The sequence below is a fragment of the Crinia signifera genome, chromosome 3 (genome assembly GCF_055691185.1).
Source record: "Crinia signifera chromosome 3, ASM5569118v1, whole genome shotgun sequence".
NCBI lineage: Eukaryota > Metazoa > Chordata > Amphibia > Anura > Myobatrachidae > Crinia > Crinia signifera.
Window position 1 is genome coordinate 100,099,300 of NC_139219.1, and position 27,337 is coordinate 100,126,636.

General features: G+C 46.1%; 1 protein-coding gene across 1 annotated transcript; it reads left to right on the top strand.

The window, feature by feature from the left end:
- Positions 1 to 2,086: 2,086 nt before the first annotated feature.
- On the top strand, positions 2,087 to 23,349 carry MAP1LC3C (microtubule associated protein 1 light chain 3 gamma). Its single transcript, XM_083174658.1, has 4 exons — positions 2,087 to 2,239; positions 2,325 to 2,380; positions 2,611 to 2,717; positions 23,021 to 23,349. The coding sequence occupies exons 1-4, from the start codon at positions 2,182 to 2,184 to the stop codon at positions 23,178 to 23,180; spliced, it is 381 nt and encodes a 126-aa protein (XP_083030784.1). The 5' UTR covers positions 2,087 to 2,181; the 3' UTR covers positions 23,181 to 23,349.
- Positions 23,350 to 27,337: the final 3,988 nt, after the last annotated feature.

A 27,337-nucleotide genomic window follows, 5' to 3' on the forward strand; every position in this document is an offset into this window, starting at 1 on the left:
GGTGAGGGAGAGAGCGGCATATGTGCCCTGCGATTATCCGCTACCTTTGCCAGGGGTCATGCGTCTCCACACTCGGGTTCATCTTCACTGGCCTGGGTGGGTGCTGTTTTCACTCCTTGTAGGAGCCGCTGCTGGGACTGCCCGGTGGCCACACCCCCTCTACCAATGACCACGCCCCCTATATCTGTGGTTACATCCCCCTGTACCAATTTTTATGAATAAAATGTTGGAGGGTATGTGTTACATCATTCAGATCCAGGTAGAAGTACAAATACCGGGGCTCACAGGCTCTCTTTCTATAGGCAGAAAACACACTGGAATGGTCAGATCCTCCCTTAAGATTACATCCCAAAAGGTTCAATCCAATTTCCTTTGAATATTTAACTTCCAGGAAAGGTGATCATTTGTTTATCTCCTGGACACGTTTACATAAAGAAACACAAAGGTCTGTGCATTAGCAACACTTTGCACACAGGATGGCAAACACCCAGCCCACTACCTGCTTTGCAGTGGTCATTCTCCAGACATTCTGTTAGCAAAAGGACAATTTCGCTTCTCATTTCCTCGTCACAGAGACTCTCCTCTAAAATGATCAGCAAGCAGCAGCCACCTTTCAGAAGCCGGGATACTGTCTCCAGGCCCACCCTATTTAGGGCGACATGCATTGGGTCAACCGCTGAAATTTGACAGGGCTTAGGTTGACACCTAAAATAGGTCGACATGGCTAAGATCGACAGGGTTGGAAGGTCGACACAAGCAATAGGTCGACTATTAGACGCTTGACAGACAAAAAAATATTTTAAGCGACATGTGCCGACTGGTTGTATTTCATGCCCTACCATCCACTACAGCGCAGTGGGAGAATACAATAGTGTGCCGAGCGCAGTGAACCATGCGGTACACTTTGACGATGCCCATATTGACTATGTCGACATTCGGGACAAAAAAAAGTGAAAACCTCATGTCGACCTTCCTATTGTTGACCTAATGCTTGTGTTGACCTTCCAACCCTGTCCACCTTAGCCATGTCGACTTATTTCAGGTGTCAACCTTCAGTGGTCGACCCAATGAACCATACCCTCAGAAGCCACTGTTCCCTGTCCACCTAAACACATTGGAGGGAGACTGGTTATACATGTCCGCTTTGCTAATAAATGTTAGTGTATCTATCAACCTAACCAACCTATTCCACAGGGTGATAATCTTCTTTATCATTTATTTTTAATTAACCTGGGGTTTTTGCTTAGGCAGTGTTTTCCTAACCTCGGGCATCCAAGCAAAACTAAAGCCCCGTACACACGGGGGAGATATATGGCTCAGCCATATATTGCTCAGTTTCTCCTTTTCATCAGCGACCAGAGATGGTCGCTGGTGAAAGGTAACCTCTGCCGGCGGTGCCGCAGAGGTAATCAGCTGGTCACAGGAGCAAGCTCCTGTGACCAGCGATTATAACGGGGCTGAAAACGGGAGCGCGCATCTGGCGATTTATCGCCGGGGCACACTCCTATCACTGACAATATTGTCGCCAGCAACCATATTCCCAGCGATATCAGCCCCTATAGCAGCCGTGTGTACAGTCCAGGTTTAAGGATAGCCATGTTTGAGAATAAGTAACTTTATTAGTGCCTCAGCTATTGTGATTTAACAATCTGTACTCAAGCATGGATTTCCTTAAAACCTGGACTGTTACTGGGGTTAGGAACCACTAGCTTAATGGTTGTTAAAATACCTTTTTTATGCATCAACTAATTCACAACGGTTATTGCAAGTGGAAAGGGGAAACACCTGATCGTCACACTGCAAAAGGAGCCAGGTTTGCTAATGCCAGTGAAAGGCATACATGGTGCATTGCTTGTGGCTAGTTACTGAAACTATTTACATTTTTTGTAGTAGAAAACACATAAAATAAATGTGATATTCAAGTGTGGTTAAGTAGATTAATTTATGATCTGGAGAACAAATCACATGAATGAATATAAAACATGTTTCCCTTATACTTTGATATGACTAATTGATATTTTCAACAAGGTAAAGCTGTTCTCCTCCCCCAATTGTGCAATAAGGTTCTCCCACAGCTATAAAGGGATCATGCACAGCAGATAAGCTGACATCCAGCTTTGGTTGCTGTGATAGTGAACATTTAAAATATTTTTTTTTTTTAAGGGTCAAAGGGGGAAGAAAATGCAGTCTCCTCCGAAGGTTGTAAACACTAAGCCGTTCAAACTAAGGAAAAGCTTAGGTAAAAGGTGGAAACTGTTTAGTAATAAAGCATATGAAATTGGCTAAAGAAATCTGACCCTTATTTTATTTTCTTCTCTTAACAGCAACCCGAAAATCTGAAGTCGTTCGGATAAAGGCCAAGTTTCCAACTAAAATTCCGGTAAAATTATTTACTGTTCTAATATTTACTAAAATGATATGTCCAAAATACCATGCAGCTACAGTAATTGTACGGTTTTGTATTGCTGAGGTGTTTTTATTTAACAAATCAAAATGTCATTTCTTTTAAGTATGTGAAAGCTCGCTAGTTCAGAACCAAGTTAAACCTGTATTATTTTTAGTTGATCGGCACAGTATTTTTACAATCTTTTTCTATCTTGTTCCCTTCAGGTCATTGTAGAAAGATACACCAAAGAAAAATATTTACCGCGCCTCGACAAAACAAAGTTTCTTGTTCCTCAGGATATCTCCATGTCCCAGTTCATAAATATCATCAGGTATGTGTCTTATTTACTTATATTTTGGCTTGCCATAACACCCCTTAAAATCAGGTAGCCTATAGCGGTATACACACAGTGTGATTCCATACAATTGTTTACTACATAGTAAAAATCGTGAGGATTTTTTTTTTCTTAACTTTTGGAATTCATTATTCACTGCAATTGGTATTCAATTGTGAAATGTAGTGCAGTCTTAATATTTCCAACCGCAGCACAATGTGAAATGAATTGACTATTCTCATGCAAACTGTATCTATGGACTGTAGTTTCTGCACACTTATAAATCCTATGAGGGATGAAACTGCATTGGCAATAGAATTGCTGGAGCTCTGCGACCTGATCTCTGCGAAACTTTAGTAATTCATGATCTTTTCCTACACTTAGGAACCAGGTTAAGTTTCTTTGTTTAATGCATGTTTTACAATACTGACCACTGACCCATAATGTTCCTCTTTTTGTTTCATGCAAGTTTTTACGTTTATTCTTAGGCTGGGTACACACCTACAGATTTATATGTGCAATCTATCTGGTGGGAACAAAAATCTAGCAATGGATCGAAGTAAATTACAATCAACCCTTTGCTACCAAGCACTGGGAAATGGACTAAATGATTTGGAAACATTCATTAAATCAAATGGACCTTACCATTGTCAGTTTTCCTGTGGTTGGGCACAAATGGTTGATTCTTATTTGCTCCCTTACATTACCATATTTTTGTTCCCACCAGACAGATTGGACAAGTAAATCTGTAGGTGTGTACGCACCTTTATACTCTGGTTTTTCTAAATATTTATTGAAGCTGTATAGATAAACAGGGCAGGTGTAGTGTTTCTAGTAGTCCTAGACAGAGCTGCATAATATTACCGGTCTCCACCGACATCTCTCACGGGTGTGACGTACAAAGCACTGGCAATACAGCCTGCCGCCCATCGCATATGTACTTACACATGCGATGAGCCATGCAAGGGCAGCTACTTCAATAAGACCTGCTCTTTGGGATGGCCACACATCCCTAGACTGGCAGCTGCAGGGCATAATGTGAGGAATCTTTGTCTGATCCCTTCTGCAATCCTGCAGAGAAGCCCATAAGCTTCTAAGGGGTAGGGCCAGCTATACTGTAGCTGCCATTGCCCCAACAGGAGGGGGCTTTAGGGGCCCATTTATCATTGATCGCATTTACAATGCGATCTGGGCGGAACATTACCACCTAGGATCGCATTGTAAAATGAGATCCTAATTGTCGGATATATCATCCCCCGCTCACAGGGACAGTGCATCAAAAGGAGCCTGTCCCTGCGATGCACTCACCCGGAAGCCTGGGTCTGAGTATGCACGGTTAGTGCTGGTCACACTACCCCGGTGGCAGTGCGAACAATAGCCCATAGGCAAATCTAAGGGGTGGTCCGGGGTGCACCAGACCACCCATTAGATCACCGGCCCCTGCCGCACACACAAATTAAAGAAATGACAGCCAGGCAGAAAGTTGTGTGCTGCCCAGCTGTATAGTCACTGTCTAAGCAAAGCAGCAGCTCCGTCGATATCTTTAATGCTCCCGCTGGACCGCAGGCCAATAGGAGCTTGCAGTCCTGCAGCCAATCAGGAGCGACCACCAATGCTGCTCCTTATTGGCTGCCAGCGGAAGCATTGAAGATATTGACGGACCTGCTGCTTTGCTTAGACTATACAGCTGGGCAGCGCACAGCTCTTTCTGCCTGGCTGTTATTTAAATTGGGTGCACCCGGTGTCACGCCCCTCTGGAAACGAGCAATCCCCCCCCCCCCCCCCCCGCAACACGCAAATTCACTCCCCCTTTGCAATGAGCATTTAACTCCCCCTAGGCTAGAAAACACTCAGCATGTAGGTAAGCGGCACTTATGTATCAAATATGTAATGGGCATTATGGTTTGTTATATACAGTAGTATGTAATGGACATCATGATGTGTGGCTTTATTTGTAATGGGTGTTAAGGAGTTTGCTAAAATGTGTTTTGGGTATTACGGTGTGGTGTCTAATATGTAATTGTCCTTTTTGATGACACGCCTCCTTTCCATGAGGCCAAACCCCCTTTTTGCCGCACAAAGGTCCAACCTGCTTCAGTGTTTGAATCTGGGACCATCCATTACCATATTTCTAGATTCACCTATGCCCATAGGCTACCACCATCTCAGAGTGGCAATAGCCCAGGGATGTGAAGCCGGGCTGCCTGACGGGGATGTGGCGGTGCAGGGGGGATCGGAGATTCCTGCTGTGGACCCCCTTTGGTACATTCGGGAGATACTTAATATTTGCAGCTAACCCCCGAAACCGGGTATTTAGCCGCATTTAATATTTGATTAAATGCGACTCTTTTTGTATTAGGGAATGTGTTAAAAATCCTGAAAACAAGGGTTTTATGGCCTATCTTTAGTACATCCTGCCCATGCACACTTGATTCTTCAAATTATTAATATTTCATAGCAACAGGAAATAACATTAAATTATGAGCAGCAATTGCAATAACACTTTGTACAGGAAATGTAGTGAAGTGCAGCAATACATTTAGACTTTTACTTCCCGTGCTTTTAATTTAACAAAATTCTAATCCATGATCTCCTCTCCCACATTGATTATAGCAATAGTCTCCTTACTCGTCTTCCCCAATACAAACTCTTACATTTTTGTTTTTTTTTAACTACGATGGGAGATCTATTGAAGAGGGAATGTTGCTATGGGCAACCAATCAGGTTCTACCTATGCTATTCTGGAAGGTGTTAAGTAAGTTGATTACTTTGGGCACCATCCCATCTTCAATAGGAGGGCGTTAAGCATACTTGCCGACTTTGGCATACTCCTTTCAGGGAGAAGTCCGGAGAGAAGTGAAAGGGGGCGGGTAGAGGCTTCGTTTTGGGGGCGGGGCACGGGTGATGTAATCAAGCCCCGCCCCCATGACGGGCTGAAGCCTCAATTTGCGTGTCCGTGGGGGGAGGGGGTAAAAATGCCGCGAATTGTGTCATTTAGCCCCGCCCCCTCCCCGCGGACCCGCGAAAGTCATAGTTTTTAGACCGCGGGGAGTCGGGGCTGTAGGGAAATGCGGGAGACTTGCCCCCCTTCCCGGGGGACCGGGAGGGGGACCCGATTTGCGGGACCCTCCCGGCCATTCCGGGAGGGTAGGCAAGTATGGCGTTAAGTTGCCGTGACATGAGCTTGCTCCTGGTACCATTGTTCCACACTAAACCTCAGTTAGTTGGCAACTGCTTGAGCCTCATGAACTGTTATTTTGATTAAAATTTAGCTCACAAAAAAGTGTGCTGACTCTTTTAAGCCTTGTACACACTGTGCTATATGCGGCACCACTTATTAATTGTTAACGATATAAGCAGTGCCCCACAACAATTTGCGCTTAAACACAATGATATCGTTAACTGTATACAGTGGCGTAAGTTTGTCCATGTCGCCCGGAGGCAAGATAAAAGTTGGTGCCCCCCATAGATAGATAGAGGGTGAATGATAAATAGAGGGAGAGAGAGAGATGCATCAGGAAAAGTGAGTCAATTAGAGGGGATAGCGACAGTGTCAGGGATAAAGAGTAGGGGGTGAGATGATTTAAAAGGTAAGAGAGAAGGGTCAGGTACAAAGAGAGAGGGTAGGTCATGTGGAGAGTTGGGTTACGTGAAAGAGTGAGTGGGGGGTCAGGCAGGAGCGAGGGATGGGGTGAGGGGGGTCAGGCAGAGAGGGATTGGGTGGGAGCGGGGGTTAGCAGAGAGAGAGTGGGGGTCAGGCAAAGAGTGAAGGGTGACAGTGGGGTCTGACAGAGAGAGGGGTCATGTAAAGAGATATGGGTGACAGTGGGGCCTGGCAGAGAGGGATAGGGTGACTGGGGTCAGGCAGAGAGAGAGGATGGTCAGGCAAAGAGATGGGTGACAGTGGGGTCAGGCAGAGGGAGAGGGGGGGGTCAGGCAAAGAGAGATGGATGACAGTGGGGCTGGCAGAGAGGGAGAGAGGGGTAAAGGTACTTTCCATGTCCTTGGTATGGAGATTCTCCTGACGGTGGTGCATATAGTCCCCAGGGCCTCAATCAGTCCTACTCACTGCTTGATCTTGGCTGCAGCCTTTTTTCAGCAGGTGGTGGGGAGAGTGCAGGAAAGCCGGCAGCAGGGATATTTGCGCACTTAGGATGCCAGTGTTGGTGGAAGGTGCGGTGGAATGCTTCTCCCCAGGGGCCCTCAATGGCTGCTGGTAATGATAGGCGGAGCTGACACCTGGCCGCTGACACCCCGCACGGCTGCTGGACCTGTCCGCTCAGGGCTGCCGAGGAAGCATGTATGCTGTGCACAGGGAGTCGTCCCCCCCTCCCCCCCAGTCCCTGAGTGGCACTGGCTGCAGAGTCCCCTGCTGTATCTCGCGGCTCCTTGCCCGACTCTCCACTTGCTAAGGCAGCTGTCACTCAGTGAGTACAGCCGCAGCCAATCAAGTGGCAGGGAGCAGGAAGGGGGTGACGCCGCTGCATACAAGGGTACTACCGAGGGGGGGACGCCACTGTGTACAAGGGTATTACCGGGCACCACCTCTAAAAGTGATCAGAACATCAGAGGCAATGGAGCCAGTGCCCCCTTTAAGGCTGGCGCCCGGCGGCAGATGACTCCATTGCCTCCGGGAGTTCCGCCACTGACTGTATACTTAATTCAGTGATTCCACTGGATCCTCACTGAATGCGTATTCGCTGTTGATATTGTCAGATTTGACAGCATGTTCAGACAGCAGGGGGTTATCATTAGCGACCTGTGGGAGCGCACATGGTTCAAGATACAGTGGGTACACACTGAATGATATGAATGGTAAATCAATAGTGTTTGTGGAAATTGCATAGTGTATATCCAGCGTTCGGGGAAAATCCAATGTCAGCGCAACTGGCAGATAGCACCCAATGAGGCTTGCAAATGACTGCCAGCGCCCTGGGAGAGTGGAGAGCTGAAGTGAGCAATAAGTGACCAGTTGGAGCCTTCAAACTGGACTTTTCTCTTTGTGTCCGTTAGTTTGGTCAGGTTTAGCCACTCTGTTAAGCTAAGCCAGATCATAATTGGTGCAATTGTAAAAAACAGCTATTTAATATCCCCCACAATTGTTACCGAAACCTTAGACCAGGAGTGGCCAAACTGGTCATCGAGATCTACGAATGGTCCACGTCTTCCACATCACCTAGCTGGTGCACAACTGTAGTCATTACTAACATCACATTTTTAAACCTGCTACATTCATTCCTACTATAGATCCACAGGTTGAATGAAAAGCATGAGCTGTTGGTAGATCTTGAGGACAGGTATGGCCACCCCTGCCTTATGGGACATACACAAGGGGAGATGTGCTGTTGCTAGATTTCTTTATCCAGCATGCTGGATTTGATTCGCCGGGCGGTAGCGCCACGCTTCACTTTCACTATGGCCCTTACACATGAAGCGATGAAGGGGCATTTTCTAAGCAATCTAGTGATTGCCCTCCCCTTCTTTACCACCATTTTGTTGCTCATGGAGCAGTAGTGGGTACCTGACGTGTAGATGCCTCTTACAGTAATTACAAGATGTGCATTTGCAATCACAAAGGGGGGGGGGGGGTGTATACGGTATGTGATCATGGTGGGGGGTGCATAATTGCCATGCATGTGACTGATGAAACTGTGGTAATATGTTGCATGAATGCTGACCCCCACTATATCCTTCATTACTGACTCATCTATACCCTACAGTGCTGACCCTTATATACCCACCACTACTTCACAGGATGCTGGTGTTCAGTGTACAAACGCCGGCATCCTGACTGCATTCAAGACACCGGTGCCAGAATTGCAACAGATCAGGATGCTGTAATAGACTGCTGGCATACCGAACAGTGAGTGTAGGAAATGTTCGGCCAGGGATTGGGGTATTGGGTTTAGACGCAAGTGGGGAGCCTTAGGGTAAGGCTGCAGGAAGGTGGGTTTTAAGGTTGGCTTCCAAAAAGCTGACAGACAATGTCTAGTCTGACTAACGCATGCCTAACTTTTTTTAGTGTCAGACCTATTGACTGTCTGACATTGACAAAACTAACACAAGTAAAATGTTGACATGAAAAATCAATGTGTACATGGACACTGTATAAGTGTGGTTATGGTATATTGGGTCTATGGTCATTTGGTCGACAGTCAAAAGGGTGTGGGACTACAAAGAATATTAGTATTCATGAGATCTGGTTATCCTACATAGGATATCTGCATGTCTCATCCAGTTTTTGTAATGTACTGGGTTTTTTTTTTTTTTTATGCTCAATAAGTGGGGTATTCAATGTTGAATAGCACCCGCCACCTATTCAATTATGCCATTTCCGACCACATTAAAGGTGGAATTCAACAAAACAGATCTGACTTTAAAACTGGTCAGATCCGTTTTGACGGAAACTGTCAGATTGCCGCATTCATGGGCGTTTTTGCCAACACGCCCCCTTTTCCCCTAGGTGGAACATTACGTTTGTGAAATGTGGGACATTTCGACAGTCGGAAACCCACATTGAATACCCCTACTAAATGAAAATGAATGAATTGGTACATGTATAGCCTTATTTAGCGTTGGGCTTATGTTCTCTTTGCCTCCAAATGTGATAGATAGATATAGATTTATACATACATACATACAGTAGCTGAGGTACCCTGTATTGCTTGGAATGTGGTTGTGCAATTCGCATTACTTTTATTCTTTTGTTTTAAACTTAACCGCTCGCCGTGCCCATGTCTTGCATCCCTGACCCAGTTTTAGTGGCTGTACCCCTATTTGAGCGCCGGGTCCCCTGCGGTGTCGAGATTAAGGGTGTTGGTGGCTGTAAACAGCCATGGATGTTCTCTTTGCCTCCAAATGTGATAGATAGATAGATAGATATAGATATAGATATTATCAATACCTGATATTTATATGATCAAAGAACAATAAGTGAAATGTGCAGTTTACGTACTTATTCCGTAACTTGCGTACCCTTTATTCCTAGCTACGTGCGAACAAAAAGTAGTGCAGCGTAGCGTACCTTTTCCGTGTATTGTACACGATAAATCAGTTACAGTAATTGGAAATCCCTTCGCAGTACTTAGTCTCTAATCTGCGAATACCTTTTAAGGACAATGTCCGTAATATACGTTATCGCTAGATGCGAATAATAGACGAGACCATGATATGACAATTGAGGAGATAGATTCTCCAATATAGTGTATTTAGTCCCTAGCGGACAAAAGGGATTATAGAAAGAAAATTCAGGCTAACACGTGATACAATTATATAACAATACTAATATACTCTAAACTAAACAGGGGAACAGTAACATATACAGAATACAGGGGGACAGTAACATATACAGAATACAATTATAATCAGCCACGTTACACAGAAGGGGGAACACAAATGTTACCGTCATGGAGTATGCGCAGCGCAGTCCGGTCGGAGCTCGCTATATTCAAATTGAACTATAGCCCGGGTCAATGGTGAGGGGATACAGCTGATTATCAGCAGTGCCAAAGTGAGAGAGCGAGCCAGCTCAGGGATGGCTATCTTATAGGGTCCAGGAAGGGGGGGTCAAAGGCCCTTACGATTGGTTAAGGGTTCAAATGTCCAGTCCTCAGTGATTGGGGCAAGGTATTACATCTGGCTTGAAGGGGGGAAGGGTACTTTGGTGTCCTTTTGTTTGCTGGCATCGTCGTCGGGGGTCGCAAGCAGCAACAAGAACTGGTTACAACTGCATTCCTTTGTCTCACACAGGACACATGGCAGAAGTACATATAATAGGTATTTTGTCCGTAATTATCAGACCATAGGACTTGCGAATATTTGGCTACGACCGGAATGCCGTGCACGGGACACTGAACATAAAGATACCAAACATGTACAGAAACAATCGTGTATTTCTAATTAAACTATGTGTAGTGCACTAATCCTTTAACTATATTTTATTTAGTGTTAGTGAAACATTATGAATTTATGTGTATTAGTATGGCTGCGCTTATGGTCCACTTCGTTACAGACTCGGGTATTATACTTTATTTGCGCAACTCTGCGAACCAAAATGGCGGCCATACTATCCTAAAATGGCGTGTGTGTAACTCGACTTTAACAATATATACATACATACAGTAGCTAAGGTACCCTGTATTGCTTGGAATGTGGTTGTGCAATTCGCATTACTTTTATTCTTTTGTTTTAAACTTAACCGCTCGCCGTGCCCATGTCTTGCATCCCTGACCCAGTTTTAGTGGCTGTACCCCTATTTGAGCGCCGGGCCCCTTGCGGTTTCGAGATTAAGGGTGTTGGTGGCTGTAAACCTTATCTGGACCCAATAAATGTCCTCTACCCCCTTGCAACTTTGCCATATGTTGCTTCCTTGGCCCACTTTGTGAGGTGGCCAGACACCTTTTTGGGCCCACGTGGATGCTAGGGGTGTCTTACCCTCACAGTATTTTTTCCAGATCTGTACCAAGTATGGTGTAAATTGTTCCAGGCATTCCAGAGTTATGCTGGAACATACATACAGTACACACATACATCCATTTATATAGCTTTTGGGAAGCAAAAAAAAATGTGTATTAAGGAGATTACGGAAGAGTTAAGTCATAGCAGCAACAATGTTCTGTAAGTGTAACCTCCTTAATACAAATTTTCTGCTTCACTAATGCGGTTGCGGGTTGTTTAGTCTGCTTCTACTACAGGAGGGGTAAGTGCCGCTGTATACTACTTATGGACTCTGCACCTCAATCTGTACAATCATTTGAGTGCCGCCTTGCATATATATAGTGAGAAAGATCGATCTCTCCTGATATCTATTTATCCGGAGAGGATACCTGTACCTGACGATGTAAGTGATGGGCGGGCGGGCTGCCCTGACGCTAGGGGAAGTCTCCACCTGAGCCAGCAGCCGCCCACAAGCACCCAGGGATCTGCCGCTGACAGCAGGTATGGGTCCCAGTGTCCTAACTGTATGTCTGCCTATCCATGTAGATGACATTCCAGTCCTCACCAGATTTGTGGATTTCTTAAATAATAAAGTGGGTAATAAGGTAACCCTGATTGTTAGGCAATTGTAGGTCTGTAACACAATGATCACGCTGGATGCTATTAGAGTATATTTTTGCACTCTATTGTAATTCTTATCACCCCCTCTGAATGGGTGCACCTTGCTGCCTGTGTCAAGCAGGTTTGGGTCTCATGGGACCTGAACCAATAGGAGATTCCCATTAGTAACTGCCTGTTACTGACTCCACCCACTTTGCAGTAGGAGGACAAACTGTTTTCCACCACCAGGTCCTCCCACCAGCATCTGGAAACGTGTACTGATATATGTACATAGAGAGGATACTAAGGATGGAAAATGGCATTGGTCCCTCACACGAACCAGGTTCTGCATGGTAGCTTGCAGAGGGCAGAGCTTGGAGATACTGGAACCAACCCAGAACAGTAAGAACGGGACTGCATTTGTTGTCTGTCTTGTGGTCACAGAATAAAAGGAATCTCTTGAAGGCAGGATGTTTATTGTTCAAATAGTCTTAAAAATACTCTTCCACTTTCGCAAGAGGGTTACAGTGAACAGATATTCACAGCACTAATAACCGTTCTTGATATCAAAGAAGGTATATTTATTCATTTACAGTTTCTTATATAGCGCAGCAGATTTCGTTGCGCTTTACAATAGTAGACAGTGCTAAAACAAACTGGGTAACAGACAGACTTGGGGGTTAGAGGGCCCTGCTGCAAGCTTACAATCTATAGGGATATAGGAGGGAAACACAAGGACAGGCATAAGTAATAGCATAGCAGTCCCACCAAGTTACAAGTCCAGAAGGGAAGCTATATAGTACATAAGTGCCTCAGAGTTATGCGTGTAGAACTTAAATATGATAGGCTTGCCTGAAGATGTGAGTTTTCAGTGAACGTTTGGAGGCTAGCGGAGAGTCTTATTGTGCGTGGAAGGGCATTCCATAAGATGGGAGCAGCCCGATGAAAGTCCTGTAATAGTGAATGGGAGCTAGTGATCCATTCAGAAGAGACGCAAATCTTGTGCAGAGCGGAGTGGTCGAGATGGGAGATATTTTGTGATAAGTAGAGAGATATATGCTGGTGCAGTATGGTTAATAGCTTTATATGCTAGTAGAAGTTTTATATTGAATACGGTAAGATACAGGTAACCAATGGCAGAGCGGATCAGCAGATGAGCGTCTTGCAAGGAAGATCAGCCTAGCAGCAGCATTTAAAATGGATTGTAGCGGCGAGAGTCTGTTCTTGGGAAGACCAGTTAGGAGACTATTGCAATAATCAATGCGGGATATAATGAGTGCATGGATAAGATATTTAGTAGTGTCTTGTGTGAGATACGGTCGTATTTTGGATATGTTTTTTAGATGCATGTAACATGATTTGGAGACAGATTGAATGTGGGGAACAAAGGACAGGTCAGAATCGAGGGTGACCCCTAAGCAACGAGCTTGTGGGGTAGGGTAGATTGTCGAGTTGTCAACAGTGATGGAGATATCAGGATGGTAACTGTTCTTAGTTGGCGGGAATATAAGTAATTCTGTTTTGGAAATATTGAGTTGGAGTTGGCGAGAAGACATCCAAAATGAGATGTCAGATTTGGCCCAGTATACATATTTCTTGTTCCTGTTTTTTTTACACACAATTTGATGGGGGTAGTTCCACCCGGTATCTGGACTGATCATAGACTGACTCATGATAGACAGTCCAAGTGGTCGACCAATAATGGTAGACCGGGTTTAAAGGTTGACAAACCATAAGCAGACAGGGGGAAAAGGTCGACATACTTTTTTACTACATTTTCAGCCGACTTGTGCCGTCAGGCGGTATTTCATGCCCTACCATCCACTAGGGCATGGAAGAATGGCGAGCGCAGTGGTACACTTAGACAGTGTCCATGTCGACATAGACACCCTAAACATTTAAATCTCATGTCAACCATATGACTGTTGACCATGAGACAGTCTATGATGCATACCATAACCATTCCACCCTGTGGTCTCTCTAACCAATCCATACTTGCCTACTTTTGTAAACTAGTTTCAGGGAGATTATAGTTGGTGGTAGAATTTTGCAGAGCGTGTCATGCTCCACGCAAAGGGCGTGTTCAGTTCCATATCTGAAGAGATTGTGCACATTGCGCCTAGAAGCGTTGGTGTGCACTGCTACATCTTAGAGGAATCTTTTAAAATGACATATTCAAATGTAGATGAGCCCCAAAGCAGTTAGTAAGAGCTACTATACTTGCTAAAGTGCTGGGAAATAGTGCTGATGATTCAATGCACAGTAACTATCTATTATTCCTTGTTTTTCCCCAAAAAATGTGATGCTGCCCATACACTTGTGAGATATTGTATACAATCATTTGATTTCGACCAATTCTGGCCGATAAATGGAATGATTGTATGCATTTAAGGGACTTTTCTTTGCGATGCGTGGGCATGCCGTCGAATGTCGCGTCAATAGATATTATGTGCTGCACATATCAATCGAATACAAACCGGGGGTGGGGAGCGGAGGGGACGCATTCAGCGGTGTGGGGTTTGTATGGCATACAATGGGATTTAGGCACCCCCCCCCCCCTATATCCACGCCACCCCGAAGAGTGGCAGCGGAACACGTCCTCCCAACCTTTTCATACCCCCACTATCCACGTTGGTGTGGAGTTGATTTTATATAGTGTGGTGAGCCACCGAGCTCGATGCGTGGTGACTAAAATTACGTTAAATGTATTCCGCGTGAGCTCGCCACACTATATAAATTCAACGCCACACTGACAGTGGATAGTGGGGGTATGAAAAGGTTGGGAGGACGCGTTCCACCACCGCTCGCCACGCTTCGGGGTGGTGGGGTGCCTAAATCCCATTGTATGTCTTAAGTGTATAGTACATTTAAATGGCATCGCACCCTATAAAATTGCATGCGATTTTGCAGGAGGTGCGATGAGATCGCATGCGATCTCACCGCACCGCCCAAGGCCAGAGAGCAGTGAATAAATTACATAAGAAAATCACATTGCATGCGATGTGATTTCACTACGGTGCCGTACATATGTAAATTTGGCGCCCAGCTAATATATAAGTACCACATTTACCATAGGATATTGGACATTCTGGATTTGGCTGAAAACAGATCCTGTATACTCTGGTTTGCAACATTAAACAAAATTCCAAAAAAGGGATTTTTGTAAGAACTTCGTTCGAATCCCTTTCTCTGATATGGTCCTGGTGACACAACCCAACATTGGGATGTAGGAGGGTCCGTAGGAGCCAGGCACCTATCCTAAAGCTTTTGGAGGGTAGGCTCCTCCCCTCTGCATCCCAGACTCCTCCCCTCTGCATCCCAGACTCCTCAGTTCAATCTTTCAAAGCCACTGGAATACATTAACTCAGTACAAACGCCTGCACATATTATATGCCCAATTTCAGAAATAACTTTTCAACCATATATAACATGAAACATCATGAACACTGGCATAATTACTGAGCGTAAGGGAGGGATCGCTGTGTCACCAGGACCATATCAGAGAAAGGGATTTGAACGGTAAGTTCTTACAAAAATCCCTTTTTCTCTTTCAATGGTCCTGGTGACACAGCTCAACATTGGGACGTTCCAGAGCCGGTCCTTTGGGTGGGTACGCTCAGGTCTGCAGCTCTCATCACTGCTCACCCGAATGATGCGTCCTCCGACGCGAACTCATGGAACCTATAGAATTTGGCAAAAGTGTGAACAGATGACCAAGTGGCGGCCCTGCAAACCTGCTCAGCTGTGGCCCCATGTCGAACTGCCCAAGAGGTGGCGACCGACCTGGTGGTATGCGCATTAATCCTGGCCGGCACAGGTCTACCAACCTTAGTATATGCAAAGGCAATAACAGAACGCAACCACCTAGCAATGGTCTGCTTAGAGGCAGGCCAACCAATCTTGTGCACATCATACAAGACTAGCAAAGTGTCAGTCTTCCTGACACCCTTCACCCTGTCCACATAAATGCGCAAGGCGCGCACAACATCCAAATTCCTCAATTTGTCCCTTTTTCTTGAACCCTCTGGGGGTTGAAACACAGGCAGAACTATCTCCTGATTTAGATGAAAAGCAGAGACTACTTTTGGCAAAAACTGGGGTACTGTTCGAAGAACAGCCCTGTCATCATGAAAAATAAGAAAAGGAGACTTGCATGACAACGCTCCCAATTCTGATACTCTCTTTGCTGACGCAACAGCCAACAAATACAAGCTTCCATGTAAGGAACTTAAGGTCAGCCGACCTCAGTGGCTCAAAAGGCGCCTTTTTGAAGACACTCCAGTGCCAGCGATAAATCCCATGGAGCCACTGACTGCTTGTAGGGGGGTTTCAATTGTGAAACCCCTTGCAGGAAAGTTTGCACCTCTGGTAGCAAAGCTATCCTTTTCTGGAAATCGACAAGGCCGATATCTGTACCTTGAGTGACTGAAGGCTTAACCCAGACGAGAAGCCATCCTGCAAAACCTCCAGCAATTTAGAAAGTCGAAATCGCGATGTGTGCGACTTCTGCCTTTCACACCACCTAATATAGGTCTTCCAGACCCTATATTAGTTAGCCGAAGACACTGACTTCCTAGCTTTAACCATGGTGTTAATCACAGCCTCCGAGAACCCCTTATTCTTCAAGATGGTGGTCTCAATAGCCAAGCCATCAAATTTAGCCGAGCTGAATCCAGGTGTAAGAACGGCCCTTGGCTTAACAGGTCTGACCTCAGAGGTAGACGCCACGAGTCCACAGACAATCTCTGAAGCATCGAGTACCAGGACCTCCTTGGCCAATCTTGGGCCACTAGAATCACCGGAATTCCTTGGGACTGGACTCTTTTCAATACCCTCGCCAGCATTGGAAAAGGCGGGAAGACATAAAGCAGATTCCCCTCCCAGGGGATAGTCATTGCATCCACTGCTTCGGCTCGTGGATCTCTCGTCCTGGCATAGAACCTGGGCACCTGATGATTGAACCTTTATGCCATCAGGTCCACATCCGAAGTTCCCCACTTCAATGTAAGCTGAAGAAATATCTGTGGGTTCAGGCTCCATTCCCCTTCCAGCAGCTCCTCCCTGCTCAGGAAATGGGCCTCGATATTCTCCACCCCTGGGATGAATATCGCTGACAACGCTGGAACATTCAGCTCCGCCCACAAGAAAATCCGGGAAACCTCCCACATGGCCAGCTTGCTGCGTGTGCCTCCCTAGTGATTCAGGTATGCCACAGCCGTGGTGTTGTCGGTCTGAATCCTCAAAGGAAGGCCCTGTAATCTTTCTCCTGCCAGAGATATCACTTTCCACACAGCCCGCAGTTCCAGGATGTTGATCGGCAAGGCAGACTCCTCCGAGGTCCATAAGCCCTGAAGGCGTAGGTCCAAAACCACTGCCCCCCAGCCCCTGAGACTGGCATCGGTAGTCACTACCAGCCAGTCCCAGGACTGCAGAGACCGACCCCACTGAAGGGAATACACCTGCATCCACCATTGCAGAGAAGACCATGTCTCTGGAGACAACACTATGTGCTCTGACTTCATGGTGTGAGTATTTCCTGACCAAGACGTCAGAATGTCCCACTGAAACACTCGAGAGTGGAACCTGGCAAACTGTAGCATCTCGAAAGTCGCCACCATTTTCCCCAACAGTTTGAGACACCTCCAAACGGATGGACTCTGAGGCCCCAGGATCTCCCGCACTAAGGGGAGAAGGAAAGACTAGGCTTGTCGTTATTGTGGTGCACCGTAAGGAGGTATTTTATATAAAATATAACTTTTATTCAAGTATTCACTTAAAAAGCGACATCTAAAACCAAAGACATACAAAATGGACAATTAACACAAAAGTTTTAAAATTGAGGAAAAGATTCCTCACGTAGTGAGACCCCAATGTCACAGTATCCTGTGGTTTTTGTTTGTCACAGCAGTGCGTCTTACTATATAGGGAGTAGTCTGCAGACCTGAACAGATCAGTGAATTCTACCCATGTGATAGTGTTATATCTGAGTAGCCTCTAAGTTACAATGATGAGTACTAATCCATTAATTGCTAGGGTACTCCAACACTAGTTGTTTTAAATATGGTTATAGTGGGGAGATATAGTGATCTGATAGGTCTAGGTCTGAGATTTTAAACAATGTTCAATGACCCGGTCCTGATGAAGCGAGCAGCGACACGCGCGTTGACCGTGTCCACCTAGTGACTGCACCCCATTGTCCTCCTTTATGATTTGTCATTGAACATTGTTTTGTCACAACAGTGTGCGCAGCCCTCCGGCACTGTCCAGTGGGCGGTGAAGGCACATGGTTCATTGTTAAACTGTGCCTCCCCTCCCCCCATTCCACCTATGTCCAGATACAAATGGTGAATACTTACCTAGTTCTGCAGATTAGGGACAGCTACACCCGCCGTCAGACCGAAGGCGTTACCCTGCTGGTGCCAGGACATCTGTCAGCATCAAGGGTGCGCTGTAATCCGGATCTGTCGGGGGTGACAGGGCTAGTATTCTAGTATTGTTTAGGGTATTGCAAGTGTGCACTTATATAGAGAGACTGCAAGCATTTAACCCCGGTGATGCTAATTCATTCTATGTGCATCATGAATATGCTATAAAATTGGGATCTCTGATTTATCTATAACTCAGTCTGTTGGAAGGTCAGCTGGGTGGCACCTATGAATTGATAAGGTGATATATTCACCACACCAGCCGATTACACTCCAGACAGTTATATCATCACCTAACACTACCTATTACCCAAACAGAGAGACCATTAGCATTTAACCCCTCTGATGCCAATTCATTCTATGTGCACCATGAATATGCTACAAATTTGGATCTCTTTATCTATAACGCAGTCAGTTGGAAGGTCAGCTGGGTAGCACCTGTGAATTGAAAAGGTGATATATTCACCACACCAGCTGATTACCCTCCAGACAGTTATACTGCCATCTAGCACACATGTAATACTGCCTCTAAAAACTCAGCAGACCTAGACCTATCAGATCACTATAGCTCCCCACTATAACCATATTTAAAACAACTAGTGTTGGAGTACCCTAGCAATTAGAGGATTAGTACTCATCATTGTAACTTAAAGGCTACTCGGATATAACACTATCACATGGGTAGAATTCACTGATCTGTTCAGGTCTGCAGACTACTCCCTATATAGTAAGACGCACTGCTGTGACAAACAAAAACCACAGGATACTGTGACATTGGGGTCTCACTACGTGAGGAATCTTTTCCTCAATTTTAAAACTTTTGTGTTAATTGTCCATTTTGTATGTCTTTGGTTTTATATGTCGCTTTTTAAGTGAATAATTGAATAAAAGTTATATTTTATATAAAATACCTCCTTACGGTGCACCACAATAACGACAAGCCTAGTCTTTCCTTCTCCCCTTGATGTATTCAAATTTCTTGTCAAAAGGTAGCACACCCCGCCAATATCACTGATTTAAGTGTAATAAATACTGGGGGCCTCTTCTGATATTTACATTATCAGTACCTAGTGCGACGAGCCCAACTTTGTCTTTTTGTGATCTCCCGCACCAAGGTTTGTTTCTGGCAGAAATACCCGATGTAAATGGGTATCCAGGACAACCCCCAGGAACTGGATTCTCTGTGACGGCACAAGCTGAGGCTTTTGTAAGTTTAAAAGCCATCCGTGAGTCTGCAAAAAACTGATGGCCTCTGCCAAGTGACTCTGCAACTTCTCCGCCGACTCTGCTTTGAACAGCAGGTCATCTAAATACGGAATCACCGTGATCCCTTTCAGACAGAGAGCAGCTGCCATTACAGACATAATTTTGGTGATTACCCTTGGTGCTGTGTCCAGATCGAAGGGCAACGCCTGAAATTGCAAATGCAGGTCTCCTATTGCAAACCTCAAGAGAGCCTGATGCTCCGGATGGATAGGGACGTGGAAATATGCGTCCTGAACATCCATGGACGCCAAAAATTCTCCCTGGTCCAAGCTTAGCAGCACAGAACGTAGAGATTCCATCTTGAAATGGTCTACCCACAGATGGAGATTCAAAGACTTTAGATTTAATATTGGTCTGAAAGACCCGTCTGGCTTGGGCACCAAAAACAGTGTGAAATAAAAGCCTTTTTTCCACTCCGCTCGAGGGACTGGAATCGCCACACCCTTCTCCAAGAGAGATTGAGCCGCCCCCAAAAGAGCAGCCCGGAGCCGAGACTCCTTTTGGTAGTGGTGTAGGAATGAATCTTCTCAGAGGAAGACCTTTGAAGGGAATTCTGTAACCCTGGGATATAATGTCCAACACCCAAGGATCCCGGCCCAACAATGCCCAAGTGTCCCTGAACCATCTCAGACTCCCCCCCCACTCTGACCACCGTCGGGATAATTCCCGGGTAGTCATGCTGAGGGCTTGTCTTCACCTTTGGTGCTTGGTTTCTTATTAAAGGAACCAAACTTTGACTTGGGGGCCTTGCCCCTGGAGGACTGAAATTTTCCCCTAAAGGACTGTCCACGAAAGGACGCACTTCCTCTAGGCGAGGGCTGAAAGGACGGCCTAAAAGCAGAAAACCTTGAGGCCTGTTTTTCTGCAGGAGCCGGCAGGAAGGTACTTTGGCCTCCCGTGGCCTTTTTAATAATCTCTTCCAGCTCTGAACCAAACGGCTTTCCTTTAAAAGCTAATGCCTCTAAGGCCTTTTTTGATTCATTATCCGCCTCCCCGGCTTTAAGCCACAGCACTCTCCTGGCATTGACGGACACTGTGGAAACTCTGGAAGCCATTTTGAGAGCTTCCTCCTCAGCCTCAAGCACATACTCCGCAGCTGCTTTAAGCTTCTCAGCAAGCAGCAACACACATGGATCAGCATGTAAAATTGTACACAGGTCATTGGCCCACACAATCATGGCCTTAGAGACCCAGGCTGATGCTATAAGCGGGCGTACAGTGAAGCCTACCCCCTCAAATATTGCCTTGAGGTTACCTTCCAGCTTTTTGTCTACGGGGTCCTTAAATGCTGCCCCCCCTCCCTGGACAGGTAGCACCATGGCTTTAGAAAGCCGAGCCACAGAAGCATCCACCACCGGAACTTTTTCTCAGAGGTCTGCATGAGCCCCAGGCATGGGGTATAGACTTAAGAATCTCTTAGGCATCTGCAGCCTTTTATCGGGCGTTTTCCAAGCCCCTTCCAATAGATCCTGTAAACCTTCATCCGCAGGGAAGGTAACAGTCTCCTTACGCTGCAGTTTAAAAACACCCTTTGCAGGAGTTTTATCCTCCACAGACAAATTCAAAGCCTGCTTAACAGCAGTAATCCAGTCCTCCACCCCTGAGGCTGAGGACTCTTCAGAATCATCACCCTGATCCCAGGGGATGTCTGTACTCTCCCTCCTCATCAGCAACAAGCAATGGCACTGAATAAGACCTTTTAGGGTTCCCCACAGTATCACCATCAAATCTGTCCAACAAATCATTAAACCTGCTGATCCCCTTAGCAGTATCCTGCATGACCTGTAAGAAGCCAGGATCTGCCTGGGTCAGAGGCGAGGAGCCAGAGGACTGCTGAGATGATGACATAGGTCTCGGGGAAGCTACCAACACTGCACTTTGTCTGTCCAGCAATTGCACTAAGGCATTAACAGACCTGCCCAGGGCACTGGCCCACGCAGGTTCCGATTGCTCTACTCTCTGGGGTTCACTCCCCATGGGTCTCACAGCAGCGCAAGCAATACACAAGCCCCCCTTGGCCATCTGCTCAGGGACAAAATCCAGTGTACAAACACTGCAAGCGCTCAATGCATTAAGGGCTTCCTCCCCCAAAGCCACAGACTGTTGCTCAGACATGATGTTCTACAAATAAGTCACAGCGCACACTGTACAGGCGTTTTATTGGAGCCAATGTACTCAGTCACTTATCTGTCTGAAGCCTTCAGAAGTGGGGAAATGATGCCCAGAAAATCCAATCACTCTGCCAGGATCTGTCAGCCAGCTCAGCTCCGTTGCAAGCATTTCGAATGGCGACAAAACAGAGTGAGTGAAGAGACCAAGTCCCTGCTGCTGCGGGGTCCGTGGCGTTTGGCGCCAACCACCCCCAGACAGCCGCTCCCACAGCAGGATCTCCAAGTTCCAGTGTCTCCCCCTCTGCTGGGGACCACTTGGAACATGCCTGTAACACACTGCTGTCCTCTCATTTAGGAGCTCAGTGTGTAAGCTCCGCAGAAAATGGCCGCCGCCATCACGGAGCGCCTGTCCCCCATGATCCCCACCTAGCGTGAAGCCGGTTTCAAATCGCTCCGGAGCCCAGGCAGCTTCTTAATAGAAGCTGTAAGCGCTGCACAGGGAGACCAGACAGCGTCTCCCCTGTGCACAGCGAGCTGACAGGACGTGCTTCTGTCAGCTCCTGCTGCGCTGTCAGTGTGAGGATTCAGTGAGAATCCTCACACTGTGCCTACCTAGCTAGTGTAAAAGTTAATAAAATAAAAAACTCCTAACTCTAATCCTTTGGCTGCTCCAGCAGCCCTTTAGAATAGCACCCACTCCAGTGGGCACCTAACACGAACTGAGGAGTCTGGGAAGCAGAAGGGAGGAGCCTACCCCCTCCAAAAGCTTTAGGATAGGTGCCTGGCTCCTACGGACCCTCCTACATCCCAGTGTTGAGCTGTGTCACCCGGACCATTGAAAGAGAAATGTGAGCTCCTAAAGAATCTATGCACTGACAGTTCCTGAAAGTAAAATTTGCAACAATATTTGCCATCACTTCTGTAATCCATGGATAGGTAGCTTCTTAGGAGCCAGTATTTATAAATTTCAGTGGCCTGTGGAAATTATTTTCCCATGAGTTGTGGTGGTGGTATACCAATGTATCTGGGGAAATTCTGCATTGCTAGGTTACTTAAATAACTGCTCTAACATTCGAGTCCTAATACTATTATGAAGTCTATACAGTCCGTGTTACTGCACATACATGAACAAGGCGACCTAGGCCCAACAGGTCTGCACCATAAAAATATCCTGGCCAATTTTTTGTTTTATTCAAATCCATTTGAGGATTGAGACCAATCCTAAAATAGCCGATATGATTGTTTAATGTAAACTCCTGTGAGATGCAGCAGTGTGACTACTTCAGCAAGTTTATCCGTATTTTTAAAGTGGCAGTCACTTACAAGATGAATCCAGCCTGTTTGTAAATGATTGCCACTTTAAAAATACAGGCATTCCCACACAACTGCCTGCATCCTTTTGGTTATTACCAAAAAAACACATTATATTGGATTGTGTGCTAACTTTAATTTCTATTTTCAGAAATAGAATGGATCTGTCAGCCACACAAGCATTCTACATTTTGGTGAATAATAAGAGCCTTGCCAGCATGTCCCTTACTATATCAGAATTGTACAGAGATAATAAAGATGAAGATGGATTTTTATACATGACCTATGCATCCCAAGAGATGTTTGGATGAATTTTATTTCTTGCCTGAGAAAAACCCATGTGACATGTTGGAGTATTTGCCTATATCCTTTAGCATGAACGGACCTTTTTTATCCCTTATTTTATTGCTGACTCTCAGAGTAATTGTATGTTTTCTCAATTTTAAAGAATTTATAGAACCTTGTGGTTTTGTTTTTTTTTTAAAGGTAACTACAAATGTAATTTTTCAACAGTTATTGTAATAAAGGATTAAAAATTCCCCTGTTTTCGGTGTATTTTATTTTTTAAACATCGGTCCCCTTCTCCTGTAGAATCCATTTGGGGTACCTGTTGAAAGTAAACACTCACAAGCTGTCTTTTCAGCTTCTCTGGGTCTCCGCCATCGCTGTACACACACCGGGACTACTGTTTACATTTGGGGCTCCGCCAACAGACCGGAAGTTAAGCGTTCCCACCAGCCAATCAAGGTTGCCCTCCATTCCTTTGTACATTATACAAATAACGTGATGGAATAATTTAGTTCAATTTTCTTGAAACCTTTTATAAAGTTAAGTCATTGGGGGTTCCCCCTTCCCCAAGAACCCTGCCCATGCTGGCCGGGCGGGGTGAATGCTTTGGCCGGGGGGACTTTTATAAAAAGTCTCTTCCAGCTGTTGCAATCTCCTACTGGCTGGTTGGGCCCGGTGCTGGTTTTTGAAATACAGGGGACCCCTTCTCATTTTGTCCCTCGTATTTTGGGAACCAGGACCAGCTCTTGAGCCTGGTGCTGTTTTTGTAAAAATCAAGGGGAACCTTATTTGATTTGCCCCGTGATTTTATGAAACCAGGACCGGCACTTTGAGCCCGGGCTGGATATGCTCAGGACATGAGAGTGCGATTTCGGAAAATGCAATAAAATCACATCCTATTAAATGTCACCTACTGTGTCCACTATACAGACCAACCTTGTCTCTTTGTGATCAGCACTACGGAAATATCACTCACTCTCCATCAATGTAAATTAACACAAGGAACAGTAACATCAATCTGTAGATGCTGGGCACGTATCTATAACCCAACACATTTTCACAGATACTGTCATCCTAACGCTGTACGCTGTGACCCCTGCAATGGTAATGTACTAGACAGGGCACACAAACAGTTTTGGGGACCGCAGGTATTTGTTTTCTCACCCGATAATTTGGGATAGTGCAGTCTCGCTCACTCCTCAATTCCTGAGAATCTATCGATTTGTCGGACTAAACAAAGGAAATTAATAGGAGTTTGAGGAGCAGCAGCTACACATCCGATCCGTTACACATGATACCACCCTCCCTGTGTTTTTTTCTCACATACCGATTCTGCCACTTGCTGTACCTGATTTATGGCTTGATTGAACTGCTCTCGAATCATTTTCGATCAGCAATTATATAAATACATACTAATATCAAGAATACTACTATGGATCATTAGGTCACCACAATGTTGGTCGACTCATTAGGTTGACATGCGTTTAGGTCAAAAGGTCGGAGTGTTCACTTTTTTTTTTTTGGTCCTGAATGTTGACATGGACACAAACGTAGCACCACTGCGCTTGCCATGCTTTGGGCAAGGATTAGGGCGACAGGTGGTCAACATGGGGTTTTCAAATTTATTTATTTTTTTGGTACAGAATTTCAACACAGTCGACATGGAGACTGAAACGTAGCAAGACTCGCCATGCTTTGGGCACAGTGCCTCACTACACTCAACACACTATTTTATTCTCCCACCACGCCCTAGTGGATGGTAGGGCATGAAATGCCACCTGTCGTTACATGTTGGCTTGAAAAAAATATGAAAAACACTGTGACCTAACCCATGTAGACCTTCCTGCATGTCAACCTAAATACATGTCGACCAACATGCTGGTGACCCAATGACCGTATCCCATCTATACAACAGTCTGCAATTGTGGTCTATTATGATGTACAGCAGGCATTCCCAACCACGGTCCTCAAGGCACACAAACAGTGCAGGTTTTAGTGATATCCAGGCTTCAGCACAGATGGTTTAATCAGAATCCCTCAGATACTAATTAAGTCACCTGTGCTCAAGCCTGGATATCTACAACACCTGCACTGTTGAGCCGTGTACACACGGCTGTGATAGGGGCTGATATCGCTGGGAATATTGCCAGTGATGGGCGTGTGCCCCGGCGATAAATCGGCGGCACCGATGAAAAGTAGACACTGAGCAATATATTGCTGAGAAATATATCTCCCCCGTGTGTACACACCTTTGGCATACCTCCCAACAGTCCCGAAAACCGCATGAATGTCCCGGTTTTCGCTGGTCATTCCTCCCCCCACAGCATCCCGCAATGAGGGGGGGGGCTGTTGGGAGGCCCCCCTGTTGGCTGGTGAGCAGCGGTGCATGCGCACAGCTTCTATTCTCAACGCCAGGGGACTGGGGGCATGGCTAGAGGCTCATAGAGCCTCTGGGTCATTCCCCCATAGCATCAAAATGGGGGCATTGCCTCATGGGTGAGCTGCGAATATAGGACACTCCCCCAATTTTCCGGTTTACAGTCCCCTGCTCCCAAGAAGTTGGGAGGTGTGCCTTAAGGACAGTGGTTGGGAATGCCTGATGTACAGGGTGGTGTAGCCCTATACGGCCTACACACATGCTGATATTAAGGCATTTTCTAAGCGATTTTGCTTAGTTTGGCAAAGTCGCTTAGAAAATGCCCTCACCTCGGTGTGTGTGTGGGGACTATATCGGCAGCAATGCACGTCCCCGCGCGTCTTTATCGCTGGCCGAGATTGATGGACAGTGTCCATCAGCATCGGCAGGGTTCTCCCACTGGAGAACACTGGTGCTGTCTGCTCACTTAGCACACAGAGCTGACAGCTCGCTCTGTGTGTGGGCTGTCAGCTCTGTGTGCTATGCGATAGCGGCGCAGCACAGCCCGACCTAGTATAGCTAGGTCGCCCTACACACATCGCTATGTGTGTAGGGCCCATAATAATATGTACAGGCTACACTCCTCTTTTAAGGATCTCTATAATTGCTCAAGACCACTAATGTGTGCCTTTATAATTTGCAACACTCTCACTGACTTTCTGTAATTGTGGGGGAATTTACTAAGATGGAAGTTCTATTTCAGATGGAATATTTCTGTGGGCAACCAATCAGACACATTACAGCTCATTACATATGCACTACGCTGTCTTATAGCTACTGTCTGTCCTGCTTTCACACTACAAACCTGCTTGAGACCCAGTATTTATGTGCAGTGTGCAGGGGCGTAACTAGAACTTAGTGGGCCCCATAGCAAAATCTTGAATGGGGCCCCCCTCATTGGTGAAAAAAATTGTCAAGACCAGGACAGAAGGAGAAGATAGAGGATTGAGGGGATAGGAGAGATGAGTGACAGCACCAGGACAGAGGGGACAGGACAGGGACAGAGAGGATAAGGACAGGAGAGAGAGGAGTGACAGCACTGGGACAGGGACATGTCAGCAAGAACAGGACAGAGGGGACATGACCGATCAGTGGGGTTAGGATGGAGGGCAGGAGTAACTATAGAGAAGGCAGGAGTAACTATAGAGAAGGCAGGGACAAGACGGTGCGGAGAGAGGTGACTCACTGGCTGTAACAGTAACATTTTTCTTTCTTTCATTTTTACTCACTGCCAGCTCTATCTGATTGCCTGTTCTGTGGCAGGGACTGTGGTCAGCAGGTCCTGGGTCATTGCAGTGCAGGTCAGTGCCTGGGGTGCATGTACCTTCCCCCGAGCACTGGTCAGGGAAACCTCTTTTGGATCACTGGAGCTGGCTGAGCTGGGGAGAGGCTGCTGAGAGCGAGCACTTGAAGCAGGAATCGCTCTACTGCTTCCATGCACCCGCCGGCGACGCTGCATAGATTCCTGCTGGTGACATCATCATCATCCCACGAGTGTCTCCACTAAGCTCCAGCCAGGCGCAGTGAGTTCAGTGTCCCGGCGATACCCCCTCCCTCTTATTATCCCCTATCTGGTGCAACTATGGAAGTGCGGTGCAGTGGGGGACTGGGCTTTGGGGCCCCCCAAACGGGCCGGGCCCCATAGCAGTTGCACCCTCCATAGTTTCGCCACTGGCAGTGTGAAAGGGGTTTAAAACGGTAATATACCGTTTTAAAATACCGGGTCTCAAATGTTTAAGCAATGTGAAAGCAGCATAAGAGTCC

Bases quoted from the DNA above. Each gene is read 5' to 3' on its own strand.
- MAP1LC3C (XM_083174658.1), top strand. From the start codon at position 2,182: ATGCAGTCTCCTCCGAAGGTTGTAAACACTAAGCCGTTCAAACTAAGG. The intron at 2,381-2,610 runs GTAAAATTATTT...TGTTCCCTTCAG, and splicing joins AGTTTCCAACTAAAATTCCG to GTCATTGTAGAAAGATACAC. The intron at 2,718-23,020 runs GTATGTGTCTTA...TTCTATTTTCAG, and splicing joins CAGTTCATAAATATCATCAG to AAATAGAATGGATCTGTCAG.